This window comes from Indicator indicator, chromosome 4 (assembly GCF_027791375.1).
Source record: "Indicator indicator isolate 239-I01 chromosome 4, UM_Iind_1.1, whole genome shotgun sequence".
In the NCBI taxonomy this organism is placed as follows: domain Eukaryota; kingdom Metazoa; phylum Chordata; class Aves; order Piciformes; family Indicatoridae; genus Indicator; species Indicator indicator.
Window position 1 is genome coordinate 28,032,441 of NC_072013.1, and position 22,940 is coordinate 28,055,380.

A 22,940-nucleotide genomic window follows, 5' to 3' on the forward strand; every position below is an offset into this window, starting at 1 on the left:
TCTTTTAGATGATGATCTGGATGCTTTGCTTGTTAGTGTGCTTGGCTGGAGTAGAGATTGGGCATTGTCTGTGCCTGGGAGGAGAGGGGAGAGGCAGTAGGCACAATTTTGTATTCACAAACTTCTATCTTAGAGACTTGCTCCAGTGCAAATGCTGAGGTGTGGTGCCAGGACACTTTCCCTGGCAGCCTTTGCCTGTTCTGTAGAATCCATCTGAGGATGCAGAGTTTGTTGTTTACCTGTTCAGAGGCCACGAGTATGCAATTTAGGCCTAGATCAGATTTTGCAGAGGGTTTTTAAACAGTGTTCTTTACAAAAATTAAGAATAATATGTTGGATTTAGAAAATAAATGTCCCCATTACAGTATCTCTCTGTAATTTAACCTGGGAATCTTTCAGATCTGCCTTTTTAAAATAGGATTGCTTCTGAAGCTTCTGTCAGCTTGATCTGAGAATAGCCATGAGAGCAAAATAGAGCATCTCTTATCCTCTTATTACTTTGCAGTCTCTTTTATTGGATGACCACCTCATCAACACCTGGATGCAATAACATCCTCTACCTGGTGAGGTCAGTGCTAGGAGACAGAGAGCTTACTTTGCTGCTGCTGTTAGTAGGTCTGTGTCACTAGCATGGAATTGGGTGAAAAGACTGAAATAGGAAAAATCTCAAACATGGGTAAAATAATTTTTGACACAGATTCTTAGAGTATGTTAGCTCTCCTAAATAGTTCTGGAGAAGGTAGTTTAGTTCTCTGAGCATCACGTTTTAACAGTTTTAGCTTAACTTTCAAGTCAAAATTAGTAATTTGAACTTTTTTATAGTTTGGTGTTTTCTGGCTTATTTGAACTGTTTTAATTGTACATTGAATTGTTCTGCACTTAGATTTTTCTTAGGATGACTTGTCATCTGGGTCCTTTGCAATTCTTTACCACCTCTTTGGCCATGAATTCATATCAGTAGAGTTTCAGTTAGTCAAGTCAAACTGTTAACTCATTTCTAAATCTCACCTGCCTCTGCCATATTTTCCAGTGTTGTATGCAAAATCAGAATAAGTCTTTCTAGGGGAAATGTAAGATCTTACACCAAAACCCTAATTTTTAAAATTTTCCTTTGAAAATATTCAATGTATTGTCTTTATGATTTATGCATTTAAAACTACACCCAGTCAAACCCAAAGTTGTTTGTGTGTTCTCTCTCTATGGATATCCTGTATAATACTTCAAAAAGGGTTTTGTTACTCTATTGACTTGAACACCTGCTTGTACCCCCCAAAAGATGAGTACACAAAACTTACAGTTTCCTTTTTAAAGATATTATTGAACCCCGAAGCACTGAGCACCTGTGACATCCCTTTGTTCTCTCCTACCTCTGACTCTTTATTTTTTTTCCTCTAACTAACACTGTTGTTTAATACCGTTTCCTTGGTTCTCTGTCCCACATAGAGCTCTTCTTTCCATTGCTGAACAGGTTGTACCCCCCAAGGTCTGTACTGGTGGGAGGGTAGGAACTGACTTCATGAAAGGCAGGTAGTTACTAGCCCTGTTTTTTTCTCTTCCCATAGATTTTGTTGTGGCGGTGTTTTATCTTTCTTTCTTTCTGCTCTCTTGATACAATATTTTTCTCTGTACTGCAAAGGCAAAATTATGTGCTGTGCTTTATAGTAGGAAACTAGATGTAGCTGATTTGAAAGGATGGAATAATTCTCTTGGCAGTTTACATCTCGTACGAGCTTAGCCTCTCATACGTCTTATTCCCTTCCTGCTTGATAGGCTAAATGATGTTCTCTTTGCCTTAAAATGGTTTTATAGGAATGCTGGAAAAGCGCTTTATCTCTCTACTTTGGTAACATAACAACATCAACTATAGAAGTTTGCGTCCTGCAGAAATTATGCATGCCTGATGGGTGTTTTGTGCTTTCCCTTAGTGCTTAGATCAGTTGGCTGATCCATCTTCTGTTGTGAGGTAGTGCCAGTGAGGAGAGGTCTCTAAAGGCATTTTGCTTTCGTGAAGTGCAGCGTACTAATGCACTCTCCTCAGCCAACCTTGTGCTTTGTGTTCTTTTTTTAAAATGCAAACCACATGTCATGTTGCATGCATGAATTGCTTTCTGCTTCCCAGAGATCCAGGTTTGTTCTTAGTTTGTTCTTGAACTTTTAATAATGGTGGAAATAAAGGGAGGGTCTGTTTGTATTGTTTATAGTAGGAAAGAGCAATGCAAGATGTCATCTACTGCTGTTCAGATCCCTTGCTATTTTTGGTATTTGACCTCTGCAGGGAAGACTGCCAAAACTACAGGTTGTTTTCATTTTTATTACGTGTTTCTACCCTCCTACTCATAAGTTACTCTTATGTTACTGATTATTTAATAATAAATAATAATAATAATAATTTAATCTATGGGGCAAAGTTTCATTTCTCCCACTTTTTCCACAGTATTTTTCAGGGAGTTAATTTTATGCTTCTATATGTTGTTGAGCTAATGTTCCCTTTTGAAAGTGACAACTATGTAATTTGGTAGTATCTTGTGTACACCAGTAAAAGGAAAAGGAAAATAACTTATGAATTGCTGGTTTAGTTTTTTAAAAAAAAAACCTTGATGGATTGAGGAGGAGCCTGTTGGTTTGAGTTGAGACTGCAACATTTAGAATACTGCACAAAGAGCACAGCAGCATATCAATGTAAGACAATGTCAAATGTTTAGTTTGTGTGGATAGGTGCTTTAATTTCTCTGTGATTGGCAAGGCCTGCTTTCGGCACCCCTGGCTGTTTGTTTCTAGTCTTGCAGTGTCATTTTTTCCAAACTCCACTAGTGAGAAATACACAACAAAGGCATCTGAAAACTGTTCCTGCCTCTTTAGCATCCCTTCCGATTTGTACCTTCTATTCTAGAAATACAAGGTGGGTAGGGTGGGTTTGGGATTTTTTTGCTTGTTTTGTTTTTGTTTGTTTTTATTTTGTTGGATGGTTTGGTTGGTTTTGGGTTGGGGTTTTGTTGTTGTATCTTAAAGAGGCCTTGTAGGATGCCCCAGAGGTCAAAATATTTTAGCTTATTTCAAAGTACGGTATTTATTCTAAGTTCCCAAGATGTAATAAGTTTTGAGTGTCCTTCAAGAAGCTTGTTGTTTCTGGTAGGTGTGATATTAAGGAGATGTGCAAGGGTTGCATACAACTGTGGAGTTAATACATAGAAAAGATCATGTGAATGTGGTTCCAGAGGACTAGATACAATAACATAGAAGTTTCAGGGTTAAACTGTAAAAGATAGCTTTACGTTGTTCAGGGAATGCAAATAAGAGATGCAACTATTAGATACAAGGAATGATAATCACTGAGGATAGGTTTGGACTTCTGTTTGAAACACGAGTGACTAGCCGTAGATACTCGTGTGTCATCCAAGTGGTGGTGTTTTCATGCCACCTTAACGTCACCTGAATTTTGTCTGTGGTGGGACTGTAGATCCAGACCATAGGCCACTGTGAGTTGGAATAGGTGAAGAACCTGAATTTAATTAACTACCTCATGTTCTGAGCAAAGGAGGTACTTTGGGGAAAGAAGACTTTTTAGTCAGTTGCTCTTTGTGGTTTCTTCTGAGACTGAAACAGTGCAAGAACAAGGTCAAGGGTCTCTGTACACAGTCTTTGTGTCAGACAGTTTGTCACAGTACCGCAACCAATTTTCCTCCCTGATCATCACAACTGGCTGTTGTGTTATATCCAAAGTGTGTCAGGTTTCAAAGATACTGACTTTGCCAGAGGATTATTTGTGGCAGAAACAAAACAAATACCTATGTTGTTGTTGAACTTGAGGAGTGCTAAGCTAAAAGTGATTCGCTTTGGGTAGTGCAGAGCATCATGTGCTTTGTAGGTGGCTGCAGTCCAATGCTTAGTTATCTTCTATTGTGTTTGGGAGACCATTGTTTCCTATTTGTCTCATAAATTTAACACAGATCCTATTCCTGCCATTTAAACTTTCTCATCAGAATACAACAGTGACTTCCCCTTATGAAAAGGAAGGACTGGCAGCTACACCCTGAAGTTTGAGCATGAATTGTTTATGTAACCTTCAATCACAATTTCATAATAGTCTGAAGACTTTATTACTAGGGCAGACATTTTACTGAGGTTTTAGAAAAATCCTGGCTGTCATCAAACATAATGTTCATAGAATCATAGAATCAGTCAGGGTTTGAAGGGACCACAGGATCATCTAGTTCCAAACCCCCTGCCATGGGCAGTGACACCTCACACTAGATCAGGCTGGCCAGAGTCTCATCCAGCCTGGCCTTAAACACCTCCAGGGATGGGGCCTCAACCACCTCCCTGGACAACCCATTCCAGGCTCTCACCACTCTCATGGGGAAGAACTTCTTCCTCACGTTAAGGCTTCTTAGTTGTTGCAGTGGGAATAGAACTGAAAACTGTACCCTTCAGCTTCCTGATGATCTAAACTGCACATGTCTCTGGACACATGACCAGCATTTTCTGATATTTCAGAAGCGATGTACCTATGTCATTCAGAAGTAAAAGCCTAAGAGCTATATTGGGCTAATTTTATTTCCCAGAAAATACTATTAAATCTGAATGATCATGCTTTTGCAGGCTCTGGCTTTTTACAACTCCTGGGAATGTGTAGTTTCCTCTTTCTCCTCAGCAGTAAAAGCTCTGACACAAGTGTTGTAGAAACTGCTCATTCTCTATCAGAGTCAGTAATATTTAAACAACTACAGCTGGCTTTCCAAATGGATGACATTTGTCAGGAACATGTCTGTTTGAGTTTATTTGGCCTTTTGAGTATAAAAAAAGTCTGAGCTAGAAATTCAGGACAGTCTGGAAAACTACATTTTTCTTACAAAAAGTTTACAGAGAGAACCCAATTTTTTTAGTAACCATAGCATGACAGGATAGCTAGTTTATGAAAACTCCTTTCTCCACCTTCAAGGATGTGTTTTTTAAATGATATTTAAATAGAAGCTTCCATTGTAATTCTTCATTAAATTAGATTGAGTAGTTTTCCTTATTAATAAGAAAATATTTTAATATTAAACCCAAGTTACTAATTTGCATGGGGTTTTAATAGTTTTGTGTTTGAGCAGTGTAGCAAGCACTGTTTGAGAACAGTTCACTTTATGTAATAATTCTAGTAACAACTTGTTCCATGCAAGGACATACCCAGAAAAGTAAGTAAGGAGTAAGCTCTGTGGGTAGGGTTGGACACTGGCTAATGCCAGAAAACATGTTGAACTTCTCGTCAGAGGGAAAAGGAGTTTCCACAGGATGTCTGCATTTTATGGTAAAAATTACTTGTAGATGTTCTCTGAAAGATTGCTTTGATGTGGAAGATTAACCTGGGGACCTTATTGTCAGGATATTACTGAGTCAAATAGCTTAGTGAGATTATTTGTGACTTGGGAGTTAAGCTTTTATGAGTGTGCTTACTTAAGCTGTTTTTTAAGAATTTGCTCATTTGGCATCATGAATGTTTGTGCATACCAAATAGGAGGAACCCTGAAACTACAAATAACGACAAGAGGAGAGAAAAAGCAGAATGCAGTTTTGACACAGCAGCTTTTCCTTTGTTATTAGGCTCTCATGGACCATTAGAATAATTACCCTAAAACAAGTAGTAGATGGACTTGCTTATTCCATCCCTAAAACTCCAGCCTGAAGAATAATGTGCAGATACATTTTTGCACATCTGAGAGGACAGCTGGGCAGGCATGAGAAGATTTTTAATTTTATGGGGTTTTTGCATTCAGGCTCTGCCTGATTTTTACTCCATTTCTGTTTGGATTTTTTTGTTTGTTTTCAATTTTTTTTTTCTGTTTTGTTTTGCTGGCTGTTGTTTCTCTTCCAAAAAGTGTCCTTTAGTGTCTGTGGGCACTAGGATTGGGTGCTGACCTAGTCCTTGAGGAGGTTTTAGAGCATCGCTTTACCTGAAATATCTGTAGCAGTGAGAAGTCACTGGAGTGGTGACCCCCTAGAACCTGCTGTGATTCCCTCAATGTTTGGGGGGTTTTAAACACAGAAGAGTAGTCTAATTGAACCTGGAATTTTACCAGAAATGATTCAAGTGGTTGGATATGTGTACACAACATACCTGACCTCTATTTTTCTTTTAAAAGTGGTTGTGGTTTGTGAACGCGCTAAAACCATATATTGTTTATAATGGCAAATATCTCTTTTAAATTTAAATGCTTCAGTATTTTTCATGACTCTAAATGGAAGAAAGCCTTTGCTCTTTACTGTGATTACAGAATTTCCTTTGTGTTTTGGAAAGGGGAATTTTTTGTTTTGTTTTTCATTAGGGCACACCAGTTTTGAGATGTGAGAGAATTTTATTTTGGGGTTTTCTTGTTAAAATCTGAATTTTTATGCATAACTGAAATTGTTTAGCTTTCCATAAGGGTTCACTAGTGCCACATAAGAATTGCCTCTGAGGGGAAGATTTTTATCAATTGCCTTAAAAGCCAGCATTGTGTGGTTTTATAGGAGGCTCAAAAACCATTTTGGTTGATAGGAGAACTGAAGAAGAAGCCAAAGTTGCTTATTTCAGTGAATCGCACTGATGTAATGTAGCCTGTTTAGGTGCTCTGTGGTATGTTGATAGGTGCTCACATGCATCATTGGGCACCTAAATACTTGTAAAATTCATCTCATCTGGCCATTTCAGGCTGCAGTTCTGTGTAATTTTGGTCTTGTTCTCTGCCTGTCCTTTGCCCTTTCTGCATCCAATAGCAGGACAGTTCACCCAAGGAGCCTTCTACAGTCGTACTGATGAAACCGTTTGTGGGCTCTGACTGCCAGGAACTTTTTAAAACAAAAATTATACCTCATTAGATAGTGGTAATGACTTCATTTGCCTTCCACTTGTGGAGAACATCACTACGCTATTTACTTTATAAAAATAATAAAGCAAATTTAGCTAAGTGACTTCCACAGGATTCACAGATAGACTATTTAATCTTTTAAGGGGATTATATGTTGTTGAGCTTACAGGCACAAGAGACTCATTAACTTGGGGAGTCCTTTCCGGTGCTCTGTTTTTGCAAATGAAGTTGTAGTGGGCAGGATAATTGAACTTCGACTTGATGCATTATCTCTGTGCAAGGTGCCTTTCCACAGATATTTTAAAGGTAATATTATTTCAGAATATTATAATTAAAACTTGCCTTTCATTTTATTTCTTACAGTCTTATGACAACATTAGGAACAGCGTTTGAGATGACTGCAGTGGAGAAGATTGAGGAGCAGCTTGCTAGTCTGCGCATAGCAAAACGCTCTGCACTAAGCAAGGAGCCTGCTTACTTGCTGGACATAGACATTTCCAAAGCTGCTCAGTCTGAAAGCAGTTGCTCTGTGGCAGTTTCCTGTTCCAGTAAGTCAATTAGGGTCTATAACAGGGACACATTAAACTTCCTACGGGAGTACAGTAGCCATCCTGGGATACTTAGTGGAGTCAGATTTGCACACACGTGTGACAGCGTTGTGTTTTCAGCGTGCAGTGACGGTACAGTCAAATGTTGGGATATTCGTTTAGCAACTCAGAAACCTGTACAGATATTTAGTGGCTATCCTTCCAATGTTTTCATCAGCTTTGATATCAACTGCAGTGATCTCATAATTTGTGCTGGAACGGAAAAAGTTGAAAAGGACACATTTCTGGTGTTCTGGGATGCAAGAGGTATTACAAACTGTGCCAGCACAACTAAAGAACCTTTGGGAGTCTATTCTGAAAGTCACAATGATGATATCACTAAAATCTGTTTTCATCCTGTTGAACCTAATTTGGTAGTTTCAGGGTCAACTGATGGGTTGGTTAACATGTTTGACATTAACAAGGATAACGAAGATGATGCTTTGGTGTCAACTTGCAATTCAGATTCATCAGTAAGTTTTATTGGCTGGTCTGGGAAAGATTATAAACAGGTCTATTGCATGACGCACGATGAGGGATTTTGTTGGTGGGACATTGCTCAGTTAGCTACCGACGAACCAATAACCCTATTGCATGTTGTGGATGTCAGAGACACGGTCTGCATTGAAAATGACAGCTTACATTACCTGGTAGGTGGCTTGTACCACGAGAAGGCAGACAAACTCTTTCTTATTGGAGGAACGTCCACAGGAAACATTCACCTGATCAGTTGTGCCTCTGATGGACTGAGCCTGGTGGGTACCCTTTCCCGAGGACACTCTGCCACTGTTCGCTCTTTCTGCTGGAACCTAACAGATGAGTCTCTGTTGACGGGTGGAGAGGATGCTCAGCTGTTACTATGGAAACCTGGAGCTGTGGAAAGGTCCCTCACAAAGAAAACATCCCTGAAGATTGCTTCTTCTGTGCAGAAGAGTGTAAGAGTTCACAACAGCTCCTCCAAAAGCAGGAAGAAATAACATTCTGGAAGTGGGAATCTGCTACGTAGAGTTTTCCTGGTGTTTAATCTCTCAGGCAGTGCTTGGCAGTGACTTACTTGGTGTAATTCTGTGGAAAGAAGTATGATGCTTGAATTCTACCTGGGAGTGTATTTCAGTCATCAGAAGAATGCCTTGTTTTGGTTTTTAAAGTTGCTAATATTAAGCAGAAAAGAGTAAATGTTTATTCTTGAATTCTTGAACAATAGATCTTAAGTCATATTACATAAAAATATTTCTGTAGTTGTTTAATGTCTCAGCCAACATTTTTTAATGTGTAATATAGGCCTGTGGCTAGCATAATCTGTTACCTTCCCATTGAAATTCCCTGGCACATTTTAAAGCCTTTTGTACTTCATGATGGATATTGCTTTCTTTACAGAAAACTTAATGAAATTGCTCAATATATTAAAAGATTTTTATGACACATCTTAATGCCTGAGGGAATTACTTCTTGATGAAACAGAAAGTAAGTTCTGCTTTGCTCCGTCATATCACTGGTTTATAACAAGCTCATAAAGAAACAGCTGATAGAGCCATATTTTTCATAGCAAAGACATGAATGCACTCAACCAAACAGGAACAGATGACTCCAAGCACCTAATTTTTAGGTGTATGAGGACTGTTAAACTGGCATTATTTAGAGCATATTTCCTTCATAAAAATACCCAAGAATCTTGCAAGCAGTTTCCTTCTTTCCTGGTAAGTGCATCTTGGGCTGGGGGGGCTGCACCTGGAAGACTGCAGAGATCTTCAGTGGTTAAAGAAATTGATGTTACAGTTACAGCAGTAGGGCTGAAAAATCCCAAGTCATGCATGTGAAATAAGCTGGTATCACATGTTAAGTGGGAATATTAAAACCTCAAAATGAACACTGTTTCTGAGACTCCTTGTGGAGTAACAGGCCACTATGAGGAGACTTCAACGGACCCTGAGAGAAGTTAGTGTGTGTCCTCTAAGAAATGTTTCTCTTTACAGAGAGACTTTATGCTGGGATATCTCCGTAGGACAGCTTTGTTTCAGTGTTCCACCAAGTACCTATTATGTGGTGCAAGAGCTGAGTCTTTATGCTTACTTTGCTCCACTGGCAGACTACAGCCTGTGCATCTGACTCTGCACACACAATTACTTCTGAGGACCATTGCAATCAAATGGTGGTTGGTAATTATGCCACCTGTTTAACATATGTGGACTACAACTGAAAACTGCAAGAGCATTTAAGAATTGCTATGTCATGGAATAGTTGGCAAAGGAATTAAAAGGGGTTGGTTTTATTTTTTTTTCCCTAAGGGTGGGCAAGTAAATCTTTCAAAACATGTTTTGAATGGAGTTCAAAAGTGGTTTCTGAGGTACAGAAGATACCTCTAGTGTAGGGTTACAGCCGTGCTGCAGATCTATGAAAACAAACCCTATCCAACCAAAAGTATCAAGTTTACACATGATATGTTTTACAAACTGTTAGTGTCCTTCATCCAGAACAATGGATTGGTTTGTGTTTGCCTGTTGGTGATAATTAAGGTCATTTGCTTGCTTTTGTTGCTGCTGATTTTTTGAAAGTACAGCTTCTATTTAAAAATCTAATTTCCCTTAGCTTTTTTAATTACTTGTGTTAAATTCAAGTTACACCAAACATCCTTCTTTGATACTTTGTGCTATTTTGAGACAGCGTGAGCAGCGAGTGTCAGGGCTATGACACATCTGGCTATGACACTCCCAGGTCACTAGCAGTTGCCTGTTTATGTGAACTTCAGTTTGTAGCCGAGTGGTCCAAAAGCTTCAAGCCCCTCTGAATTACCATAATGCCCTTATAAGCCTGACTTGACTCAGTACCCGTAGTTGGGAATGGGGAGCTAAAGAATGATTCTGAGACCTATTTCATTGCAAGTACAATATATATATTGCTTTTTTAGGTGTTCACCTATTGGAATCTTGACACACACAGTGGAGTAAGGTCATTTGGTCTGTCTGATGTTTGATTTCTTGAAGACGGTTTTGTGTGTTACATACAGAAATGCCCCTGCTTGCTTTCAAGTGTCTGTTGAGTGAGATTCTGATGTGGTCTGCCAGCTGTCTCTGAATTAATGCAGAGATGCAAGTTCTGGTACTGAAGTGTTTGAAGTGTGTGACTAGTATCTGTTATCTTGCTTATGAATTGGATTAATACATAACAAATTGGTATTCATTGCAGTTAAAGCTCTGCTTTTCCCCAAGAACTTCAGTTCTCCCTTTTACATACATAAATATCAGTGGAAGGAGAAAAATGTATATGTGTATCCTAAAATTTTGCACAATCATAGCAGCTGTCAGGAGACTCAGGCTTGTGTTGCTTCTGAAAATGCTTGATTAATTTATTTTTCTTTTGTGTTGACTATTTCAAGTTAATATCCACAAAATAAACATAGGTGGAAAGCACACATTAGCAAGTAATTAGCACTGCTTGTTTTGGTAAACTGCAGACACTGTTCCGTAGAGCACAGCTCACAGGAAGAAGAGGTATGTGATCCTATAAAAAACATACTTCAAACTAGGCAGTTAGCTTCTCTGATTGTACTTAATCTCTTAGTTTGGATGTCTGTAAGTTGGCTTCAGCATTCTTAAAAAACATATTTGACCTTCATAAAAGTTATGTAATTGAAACTATGTTCAAGTAGCAGGCATTCAGAAGTCATCACTCGCTGAATCGGTTAACCCCAGGGGAAGCTTTAATTCCGGAAGCAGTATGAGATTTTTTTCCAGTAAATGAAAAGTAAAAATCCAGATAGACTGCCTAAGTGCAGAAAACACTGCCCATCTTTGTTCAAAGATGATGGTAAACCTGTTGTACAGTACTTCTGAGCAGCAGGAGATTATCCTGCTGTGAACACATGCAAAGAAAATTTCTTACATTTGGCACTTTCCTAAATTTTGTCTTTTCTCTGTAATTGAGCTCTCATTGCATATGGACTTGCTGCCTCTTCTTCAGTACTGTGGTACTGTTTTGTGTCATTCAGGTAAGAGACTTGTCAAGATGACATCTCATAGTCATTGGGGAACTTCATCATTTCTTTCAGAGGAGTGTAGGATTTTGCCCACACTGCAGGGGATGGCAGAAATTATTTGGCAAATTTAAATAAAGGTGTGAATTCATTTCTAGGTGGAATGTAGTTAGCTAGTTGTCAATCACATGCTATTTTGTGGCTGAATTGTATATGACGTGTCCTGTGCATACACATGGACATAGCTGCTTATGTACATTAAAATCTTAATTAGCAAAGATGCTGATACAGTAAAACATAGTAAAGACAAAAGTGCAAGCTTTGTTCTATGTTTCTGAATGACAGGTTTCTCTTGGCCAGCAATCTAATGTAGCCTCATAGGTCATGGTGTTACAGGCAGCAATCTATTTGAAGTGCTGGCTCAGAAACAGGCTTCCCAAGCATGTAGGTGCCCAGCTTCTAAGCCTCACACAGCTCCATCTTGTGTTTTGTGGGAAGGCATCATGCCCCTTGGGGCAGAGCCCAGCCCAAGTGTAATGGGGGCTCTGTGTAGATGCAGTTAAATGCAGTGTCAGTTTTTCAGAAAAGCTTTTGTACTCCTGAAACAATTGACACTTTGAGCTAGCCTTATAAAGTTTGTCTGCATTCAGTTTGGAATTGCTTTTCTCTATCCTTGCAAAATAGACTTTTATTTGGCTTCTTAGTGCATTTTGGGGGTTAGAAGTGAGTTGTGTCTTGATGTCAGCTTTTAAGGAGGAAAATTAGTCCTGTTCCTTTCCTTCCTGAGGTATCCTGTCCTGTGTGTAGGCTGTTGGACTCTGAACTTCTTACCACACCAAATGTGGGGTGGGAAGCAGAAGAGAGGAATAGAAAAAAGGACGTTGGTGCTTCCCAACCATGTGATAGGATGTCTGTCCAGTGAAGCTATTTGACTGCAGAGCTGAACCTTCTACCTTTTGAAAAATATGTGTAATGACTTGATCTTTAGCTTGATAGAAGCAGGATAGGACCTTATATAAATTATGTAAGACATAAACACCCTTCAAGCATAAAAAGCCAGTTCCTGTTTATTTGTGAGATGAACAATTTGGCAGTGAAGCATGCACAGAGGTAGAAGGTGTTTGCTCAGAGGGCTGGGTATTCTCAACTTCAGAGCCACTGGCTCTACCCTACAGGAACCAATGAGTTTGAGGAGTTCAAGTGCCATGGAGAAAAGGCAGGCAAAAATGAGTGTAGAGATGGCTGCTGCAGGTAACAATCCAGCCTATGAACTTTGGGCTGTTCGGTGATTAAACAATGCTCCACTCCTTGGGTCCTTATCAGACTTAGTTGCAGATACCTTAACGGCCAATTGTAAGTATCTGTGGTGACTTCTTATTTTCTGTTTCCTTTTTCTATACCAGTTTGTAAACTGCCACAGATACATTGACTAATGGGAGTGGGGTTAACTTCAGTTACTGCCACTGACTGCCTGGCCTCAGTTTACTGTCACAGTGTTCTGTCCTACTAAGATGTCAAAACTCATGTCTTTCTACGTCTTGTGTCCTCGTGGCTATAGATACTTTGAAATCTGTATTTTGGAAGTTACCTACTTTTCTGGAAGCAAAGGACAAAAAAACAGTACTCTACATACTGCTGCAATCTTGGCACCAATCTTTTTATGGGAATACATTACATCTTCAATATCAGTTTCACTCTTGCCATCTCATGCTCTGAATAAAGATTCCACACTGCTAGGATCCTGTAAATGTGGTATTTGAACAGCCTGTTGCCACAGGAACTCAGAACTGGCAATGAGAAATGCTGGGAGATCAAGAGAGTTCTCAGTGCTAATTTGAAATGATCATTTGGGGAAGTCTAATAAAAGTAGAGCAGATCAGCAAAGGGCTGTTGTGTCCCAGGTAGCATATTGCCAACACTGGCAAGTATATCAGACTAAAGCTGAAGAACAAATACAGACCCACAATTCACTTTTCTGGGTGTTTTTAATACAGGAATTCTTAACTGCTAACAAAGTTGGCTACCTGTGAGTACAAAGTATGCCAACGCTTGCTACTTGAGATTTAAAAAACACTGAATACACACATAGGCAAACCAGCTGGAAATGACTCAACTTTTACTGGGATTTCTGGAAGGTGCTAGAGAGCAATGCATAGAAATCAGGTTCAGTGGTCTTTGATTTCAGTACTGTGAATATATGAGGAACAAGGTGGAAGGGTAAACCAATAAAGTGTTTGTAACACTACGTTAAAATGTAATTCCTGCCAAGAATTACTCTGTGCTGGTGAATGTAAAGTTTGCATTCAGAGCTTCATGTCTCCTGTCATAGATGAAAATAATTTATTTCTCTATGTATTTTTGTTTCTGCTTATCACATCTGAAGCGAGGGAGGAAGAAGTACAGACCCTGGTCTGGAAGTTCTGGTTCTGTTGATGCCTTGTCAGCAGTTGCCCATCTGCACATGCCTCTCAAATATGTTCCTGTGTTTGAATCTGGTAAAATTTAAGGTGTTTCTTGGGCATCTCTCAGCATTACAAAGCCCACAAGAAGTCACCAGAGTGCTGCAGAAGACGCAAGCTGGTATGCGAGACAATCATTGTGTCTTGAAAGAAATCAAGACTGACACACTTTGATGATAGATCTTACAATGCTGCTTTGGAATTCTTTTGCTTGGACTTCTAGAGAATGCATAGTGCAACATTTTCTAACAGTAATTTGGGGATCATTTGAAGAAGGAAGCCTGGAGACTTCATTGTAACAATGACCTTGGTGACTCTCAGTCTAGGACTGATAAATGAGGGATCAGGAGAAGCAGGGCGACGTTCCTTGCTGAGGTACAGTATTTTTTCAAAGTTTGTGTAGCTGTAGATTTACAGTAGGAACACATAGAAATAGATTTGCTTTTGCTATGATGCTTTAAAAAATGTATAGTTAGTGAACTTGAACATGCAAATTTAACAATTATGCTACCAAATGAGCACTCAGATGCCAAGTAGTTGGTATCGAAGACATATAATGGATCAGAAGGAATACCATTGAAAAGGTAGTAATAAAGATCTTGGACAGTCTTCTAGAAGTGTGTGGTATTAGAGTGTCAGGAACATAAAATGATTGTTGGACTTAGTTTTTATAGTTGGATTGAATTTATTGAGTTGCAAATTACTGTTTCAAATAATAGAAAGTCTGAAGACAATTAAGGTATGTAATAGGGGCACGCTGGCATTCCACCACTTGCCAAGGAATGAATGGTAGCATTTTGTTAAAACTTCTTGGCTAAAATAAGCCCAAATCCTTATTTCCTTTTATTATTTTAACATTTCTGTTGTGTTTTATTGCCAGGATGCCTACACGGTGAGTGAACTGTAATTCTTGGTTGTTAGGAGTAGCTCAGTGCTACATGCAGTGAGTGAGAGCTTCTCTTCCCTTTTCACCTGCCATCCAGGACACTTGTGCCTCCCAATTTTCACCTAACTATTGTTCCAGATGTTCTAAGCCTGCATGTTTATTGTTTTTCACTTAAAAATTTGCTTCCATTTATTTTCTAAACTGTTAGAATGCACCAAGACTGCATTCAAATGAGATTTGTGGCTTTTTGTTTGTGGTTTCGTACAGGGATGTGTGATATATTAGACGCCTTGGCTGATTGCTAGATTTATTGACCTGGTAAAGTTAGCACATGCAGAATTGCTTATTTATGCATTAATATGGTGTTTCAACTGTCCTGTCAATACTCCTGAGATGTACCAAAAAAAAAAAAAAAAGTACTGAGACTTGCTTATAGTTGGCAGTTTCTGTAGGTGTGGGTGTTTTTCATGAGCTTGTTCTGTGAAGGGGTTCCGAAAAGTTCCGTAATGTCTCGGAAATGAAAAGCCAGCATTTTCCAGATGGCTCTATAAATAAATTTGGTAGATGCAGAAATAAGTAAAGGTATTTCAAGAGCTCCAGGCGTGTTTTTGCACATAATGCTATGGTGAGCTAGCAGAGGAAATGAACTTCCTTTTGTTTGCAAAATATAAAAGGCCTCAAGTTCTTAACGTTTTTTTTCCACGCTGTCAGGTGAGTTAAAGCTACTGCATTGGTTTTTCTTGTCGATCACAGGTTTCCATCTGTGCCATGTTCATGAACCCTCCTACAAACCCTACAGAAGAAAGGCCACAGCTGGCTCTAGACAGCTTGTGCAGATGCAGACCAGAGCATTCTGCTGGGTCAGAATCCAAGGTATTGGGGGATAAAGCACACACGTGTTGCAGGAAATATGAAGAGCAGCTCCTGCTGTGTTCATGTCATCTTTCTATTATTTTGCCTATTTTTCTTTAAAGTTGATTTAATTTACTGTGCAATTCAAGGTCATCTTAATACAAAAAAAGACAGTTACTGAAGTTCTCTTAGTATCTCTAAGAGCCTTTTGTACTTATTCCCTGCCTTGCTCCTCTTGATCTCAAACTATTTCTGTTCTCTAGGCAATGGTGAACATGACAGTTACCAGGACAATTTCCAACTGACTTGCTTGCCAGCACAAGCACTGGGACAGCACCAAAGAAACAGGAAACACACTGCTTTAAAATAAATGTTTTTAATCCCCACACTGCAGGAATGTTACCAAGTAGGTGCTGTAAAAGCACTGTTTTTCTTGCTGATGTTTTGGGCCATGTAGCTTCGTGCAGCATGCTGAAAAATGAGTGGAAAGTGCAGAGTGTTGCAGTCACCTGCCCTGTTACCTGTGTGAAGGGATCCCTGCTGAGAGCTGAAATGCTGCTCTGAGAGGTGTTTGGTGTAACAGAACACATGGAGGAGCTTGGAATCACTTATGAAGTCACCTATCAGAAGCGTTTCAATGTGGTTGATATTAAAGCAACTGTAAGTGAACATAATCTAAATATATACTTGGAATAATAAACTGTTGCTGATCTTCTGGAAGAAAATGGTGTTCTGTCATTCAAAGATTGTTTTTCCCAGAATTTAGACAGGACTTAAACTTTTTTTTCGTTGGTTTTGGGGTTTTTTTTCATTATCTCCATTGTAACTGAAATAAACCAGCTTGTGTTTAAAGGTATGTTACACAGTTATTCTCAAGAGTGCAATTAAAACTCCTAAACTGTAGAACCAAACCAGATCTAGGTTTCTAAAAGTGCAGTGATTTCTACATAATATTTGTTCTGTTCTGTCAAGATGGTTTTGGGGTTTGTTATTATACATTTTATGTGTGAAATGGTCTTGAAAACCATTAAAATATATCAGCTTTTAGAGAATAATGCAAAATAGCATCTCTTTTTATGTTCCCTAAGAAACTCTTACCTGAGTGCCACTAAGTTACTCCTCACCCATGTTCCTACCTGCTCGTTTTGCTCATTGTGGCTGGAGACACCAGCAGAGGCCAAGGCTTCCCTGTACAGATGAACAGTTCTGTACCAGCTGTGTGGATAAACAATGATGTGTCCTGACAGAGAGCTCATTGTTAAGTGTCTCAAACACGGAGTGGACGTCGTATGAGTGGGGAAATCAGGCAAAAACCTCCCCAGTTGCATGTTAAGGAATCTGTGCCAGAACAGGATCAGAGCTAAGAACTCCTGCTTCTCTCTCATTTCTCTGCACCACAAGGCTATTGCTGCTTTGACCTTTTCTGGAGTTTATTATGTTACCAACAGAGGTAAGTTGTTTTGTCAATTTAAAGCTTTGAAGCCTCTGTTGAAGTCTGGAACCCCAGGGAACAGAGAGACATGGAACATGCAGTTGTGGGAATAAGCTACACATGAACAGGAAAGGAGGGTTAAAGAGATGAGAATACCAGCTAGCCAAGTCACTGTCACAAAGCCAGAAACTAACCTTTCCTGAGCCCCTTCCCAATTTTTGTCAAGCTTTTGCAGACATGGGTGGCAAGGAGGGGAATGCACACATGGCTTTGAAGAATTGTTGAAAGAGAACAGTCATGGTTTGGTGGTTGCTTCCTGAGAGTCCCTGGAGAGAGCAAGGGGTGGCAGCAAAGGAGAAAGCAGGAAAATGCTCATTTGAAAGTTGGACAAGGAGGAGATTGAAACTCCTACTAGATGTGTATCAGTGAGGCAGGAGTAAGACAAGTGTAACCTGTGTGGCCAGTTGTGTGCTCCATAAAGGCTCAGCTGCAAACTTAAGGGCTTCTGTAGGGATGTCAAGTGGATATTAAGGTCCCAGAGTCATGCTTTCCTAAAGCAGAAAGCTTCAGAGAGATTGCATAGCTCCAAAATGTGCTGGAGATACAGAGGTGCTTCTGTTGGGTTTGAGACTGCAGTATTATACCACAGGTGACAGAGGGATAATGATGAGCCTTCAAAGGACCCAGTGGGTGACCATTAGGAGAGAGAGGAGGAAAAGTCAGTGTAACTTTGAACAAGGTGTGCAACAGGAACAGTGGCATAGTGCCAGCCAGTGTCAAAGGCAACAGGACTGCTTGGGAATCAGCTAAGATGTCACCCGTGGTATTTTATGATGATGCCTTGCAGTGCGATCTCTATTTACATTTTAGTAGATCCATTTAGCAAACGCAATGGTAGGATTCCTGCCAGCTCTGCTCAGCCAACTTTGTTTTCCTTGCTAATGAACAGTAGTGGAAGACAAGCATGGACAGGCAGCTGCTTGTGCCAACCCGACAGCCAGCTCTGCCTGGGTATTGGGCTGAGGCTTGTGCTCAGCACAACTTCTCTCCCTTGAGTAAGGATTTGTGCCAGTCTCTGCCTTCAGACCTGTTTACATGTTGCACCTGCATGCACGTGTTGCATGCCTAGGGTACAAACTGTCCCAGTAAAACAGCACAGAACTTGGTCCTGCTTTCTGTCCCAGCTGCTCACCTCTAAGGCCACATCACAAACATCATGACTTGCCCAGTCTGCACTGTTCAGTGACTTACAGCTGGGTAACTCTGAAGTGGGATCTGATTGAACTCAGGGCAACTCAGCAGACAGGGCAGCATGTGTGTGGCTGCTGCACAGCTTCAGCAGCTGGCAAAACATTTCTAATTGCAGGGTATGGCTCAACAACAAGTGGTTCAGGTTGAGCACCAGAGGCAGAAGCCTGTTCAGAGGGTCTTGGGTGTTGGTGTGAGGGGAAAGCCCAGGCTGTTATCCTAAGCAGCCCCAACACAAAGTTGATTGGAGATGCTTTGCCATGGGTGATGTTAAAGCAATCTTGGTGGGTTTTTATTCGTGTGCTTTCACCCTTAAAGAGCCAGAGGGGAGAGCATTAACAGTGAGTCCGAGGCATGGATATGGAGAAGATTGTGTGAACCAATAGACCATGGGGCACACAGAGGCTGTTGCTTTCTGACCTCTGTTGCAGTGACTCACTTTTCCTCCTGTGTTCCTGTGTGGATTTTATAAATAGCGGTAGCTCTTAATACCACGCACACTTGGGATAATAGCGTGACGTGCGTGCAGGAGCCAAGGCTGTGCTTGGTTGCAACTGTACATAATGTAAGAAGAGATGATAAAACAAGTTTGTTTCAGTTCACTTAAGTTTGATAAATCCATGGAGCATTCCCGTGGGTCTGTTTGGTTACCAACAATTTAATAGTGTTGTAGTTAATGCCCTAAAGGCACTGACAATTCCTTTAAAATCATCATTCTTGGAAACCAGGGCAGGTCTTAAATGGCTGTGATCGCCCATCACCATTACAGGAAGGCTGAAGATTTTTCTAGTATTGTATTTGCCCTGGCTGAGATGGGGATGATTTTCCATGTTGCAGCCCTCACAGTGCCATGCTTTGATAGCTAGAAAGGTGCTGATAACACACCATTGTTTTGGCTACTTCTGAGCAGTGCTCACACAGCATCAAGGCTGTCTCTCCAACATTACCCTCCTCACCAGGAGGCTCGGGGTGGGCAAGATCTTGGGAGGGGACATAGCCAGGATAGCTGACCCAGACTATCCAAAGGAATATTCCATACCATGTAATGTCTGCTCAGCAATAAAAGCTAAGAGAAAGGAGGAGACTAGAGGGAATTCGTTATTGCAGTGTTTTTCTTCCAGAGCAACGCTACGTGTGCTGAAGCCCTACTTCCTGGGGAGTGGCTGGACATTGCCTGCTAATGGGAAGTGGAAAGCAAACCTTTTGTTTTCCTTGGCCTCCACATGTAGCCTTTTTGCTTTCTTAAACTGCTCTTATCTTGAGTCACAAGGGCTTTTTTCCATCTTATTTTTACCTCCCTGTTCTGCTGAGTAGGAGAGTGATAGAGCTGGTTGGTGGGCATGTGGCATCAAGCCAAGGTCAACCCACCACAGGGGCACATTCAGGTTTTCCCTAACCACAGAAAACATATGAAATCAACCCTAAAGCCCTCTGAAAAATCATCATTGGGAATCAAAGTTGCATATTGCCTCTGCCTCCCTTGTATGCTTAAAAACCATTTAGAAGAAAATCTCTTCACACAGCTGCAGACCTCACCTCTTGAGATGCTCTTGGGTGAAGTGAGGGCAGCTGTTGTCCTTTCAGAAAATTGTACAAATCTGCTGGTGCAGCGCTGCCTCCAACTGCATTGTGATGTTTATTCTGTATGTATATATTCTAATACTTTGTAATAACATCATACTTTGGGGGATTTGGGGTGTATAAGTGCTATTCCAAGGGGCTTGGTCACCTTCATCGGTGCCAGTATTCTACAGGGCTTCTTGCCAAGATAACTGATAGGAGACTCACCTGTGAGTGAGGGTGGTCATGTTACTGCACCACAAGCACCATGAACCTGCTTCAGACCGTGCTTACTGAAATGAATTCCCTACCCCCGGGATGATGGAAATGAAATAATGAGTTGTTCCAGAAATCAAAGGGGGCAGCTCAAGCAGGCAGCTCTCACAGTGAGACACAAATACTTGTGACTCAAAAAAGCCCCAACACTACTCTTTAGGTGTTCTCTAAGCAGAGTAGTGGTACCAGTGGCTGGATTTTACACTTGCAGACTAAGTACGAGAAACTTGACTAAATGTGTTTTTCATTTGGGACTAAGAATTTCCCAGTCTCTTCCTGTCCTTAGTTAACTTAGCCTGACCCAGATCTAGAATTAGCTCCATAAGACAACTTTGTCATGAATGTCAACACTGTATAAATGTTTGGAGTAAAAACTAGTGTTTCAATGTCTTCTTTGATGTTTGTTTTATCCTTAGTTCATTCTTCTTGAAGTTTTGCATTTTCTTCTTTCTCCATAAGGAAATGGAGAGTAAGTGCCAATATCATTAGATATCTGCAAGTTGTAAATCCTTAGCTGGCTTGAAATGTTCACACAGCAACACAGCCTGCATTAGCAATGTAGAAATATACACAAATGACTGAACTCTACAAGTAATTGTCATCCCCCTAACTTGCAGTGCTTCAACTCAAGTACAGTAGATAATACACTTCATGTGTCACTGAAATCTGCTCACAGATGAAAACCTTCCAGCATTGTATGTATAAAACTCAGACTTTGGCTATGCCTAAAATTTCTTTTGGAACAGAGGCTTCTGTAAATACACTAGAATTTGTGGTAAAATTAATTGACAGCCAAGAATATAAGTACCTAATCCTGCCACACGTCCGCCGATTTCAGGTTTGGTGAGATGACTACATCGAGTGAAGCCCTAAATTTCATCAATATTTTCCTTGCAGAGGTCATAATGTGAGAGAAAACGTGACGGCCTCCCCTCCCATGCAGCATGTTTTGTTTTACAGGTGTGTATCATGGAAGTCAATCTTTGTAGAATTATTTTCCATATAACATTAAAATGATAGGATAGTCCCTCTGAAGTGCATGTGAGTGTGGGCCAGCTAAAGTCAGGTTCTCTGCTCAGTGCTGAGGGCTATGTGCTGCCTTGAGAACTTACATTCAAATATGCTCCCTAGAGAGTACAAACCTGGCCCCACAGCCTCTCCTGCACAAGACCCTGTTGTCCTTCACCTCTTCTCAGCACTGGAGAAAACCACAGGAGAGAAGAAAAAGATTATAAAGAGGTTTCTTATCCCTGCCTCAACAGCCTGAGAGTGCTGCAGACTCTTCAGTTAATGACTGCATACGGTAATAACATTTGATAATCACAATATTTATTACAATACTCAATAAATGACAGGATGAATGCCTGGGAGCCAAAACTAGGCATCATTCAAAGGAGAAATAAAGTACATTACAATCTCAGAAGCCAAAATTAACCAGTTCAGCAATGTGTCTACACCCATGCAAGACCACAGCACTGAAAATACTAGAATTAAGATTGGATTTTCTTTACAAGAAATGACAGCTACTCATTCACTACACAGTTATGTGCAAACACCGATAAATACATTTTTTTCCTCCTCAAACCCTTTTCACTGACAAAAATGCAAGAGAACAGGTATTTAACCCTTTTTGCCAAATTTATTAACTTTGAAGTCTTCTGTCTTGTCTTCCCTGCAGTTAAGTAATTATTACAATTCAGTGTAATAATTCTCTTAAAGGCATCATGCCCTCTACACTCCCACAAATGCTCAGCTGTCCTTAATTGGAAAGGTTAAATGTTTGAACTTCATATTCAAATGCTTCAAAAGATGAAGCCATCTCCCTTAAAATGCCTGTACCAGCCTGACCTTTCCAAACCTTGCTCTGAAGTGGAACTTGAGCCATCAGTAACACTGGGTTGTTTCAGGACTGCACGGGTATGGCCCATGCTGCAGGTGCAGCTCTGAGCGAAAAGAGTCACGCTTTTGTTTTGTGTCGTCTTAGTTTTTGAATACTTTTCATAATAAAACTGCAGACGAGCTCTTCTGCAGAAAGGGAGTAGCCAAAAGAGCAAATGTTTTTGGCAACCACTTCCCCATTCACTTGGTTGCCTTTGTGCATCATGAAAGCTTTAACAGTTCTGAAAGGATTTTGGAGGGATTTGGTGAGTACCAAATGAGCAACTCATGTAAAGAGGCAGTGGTGCAATTGCTAAAGCAGTTAATTTGGAAGATGCCATAACTGTTAGTAAAGAATTCCACACATAGGACAGTGTGATCCTATGCAACAAACCTCCCAGTTTCACCTTGCAGAGCAGAACCAGTTGCTGCACCTGGAGAAAGAAGAAAGGCTCTAGGAAGACCTAATAGCAGCCTTCCAGTACCTGAAGGGGGCCTACAGGAGGCATGGAGAGAGAGTGTTTCCATGGGCCTGTAGTGATAGGTTTAAGGCCAATGGCTTCAAACTAGAAAAGAGCAGATTTAGATTGGATGTTAGGAGCAGGTTCATTACTTTGAGGGTGGTGGAACACTGGGAGAGGTTGCTGAGGGAGGTGGTTGGGGCCCCATCCCTGGAGATGTTCAAAATGGGGCTTGACAGGGCTCTGGGCAGCCTGATCTAGTTGAGGATCCCCCTCTGCTGTCTGCAGAGGGGGTTGGAATAGCTGACTTTAGGAGGTGTCTTCCAACCCAGACCATTCTATGCTTCTATGATTATTGAAGCAACTACTCCAGAGATACCTTAACATCACTGCGTCCTGCTGTTCAGTGCCACACTGGGAGAGAGTCAGCACTCACTGGGTTTTATAAGGAACTGAAGGAAAGGCAACACTTCAGATGTGGTTTTCAAAAGATGTCCACCTGTG

The 22,940-nt window shown here is 40.5% G+C and overlaps 1 protein-coding gene across 1 annotated transcript; it reads left to right on the forward strand.

Annotated features, from left to right (window-relative positions):
- Positions 1-2,023: 2,023 nt before the first annotated feature.
- Positions 2,024-8,823, forward strand: WDR89 (WD repeat domain 89). Its single transcript, XM_054400497.1, is given in 2 exon segments — positions 2,024-2,127; positions 7,191-8,823. Coding segments are annotated over 2 exon segments (1,305 nt in total). The 3' UTR covers positions 8,392-8,823.
- The last annotated feature ends 14,117 nt before the right edge of the window (positions 8,824-22,940 follow it).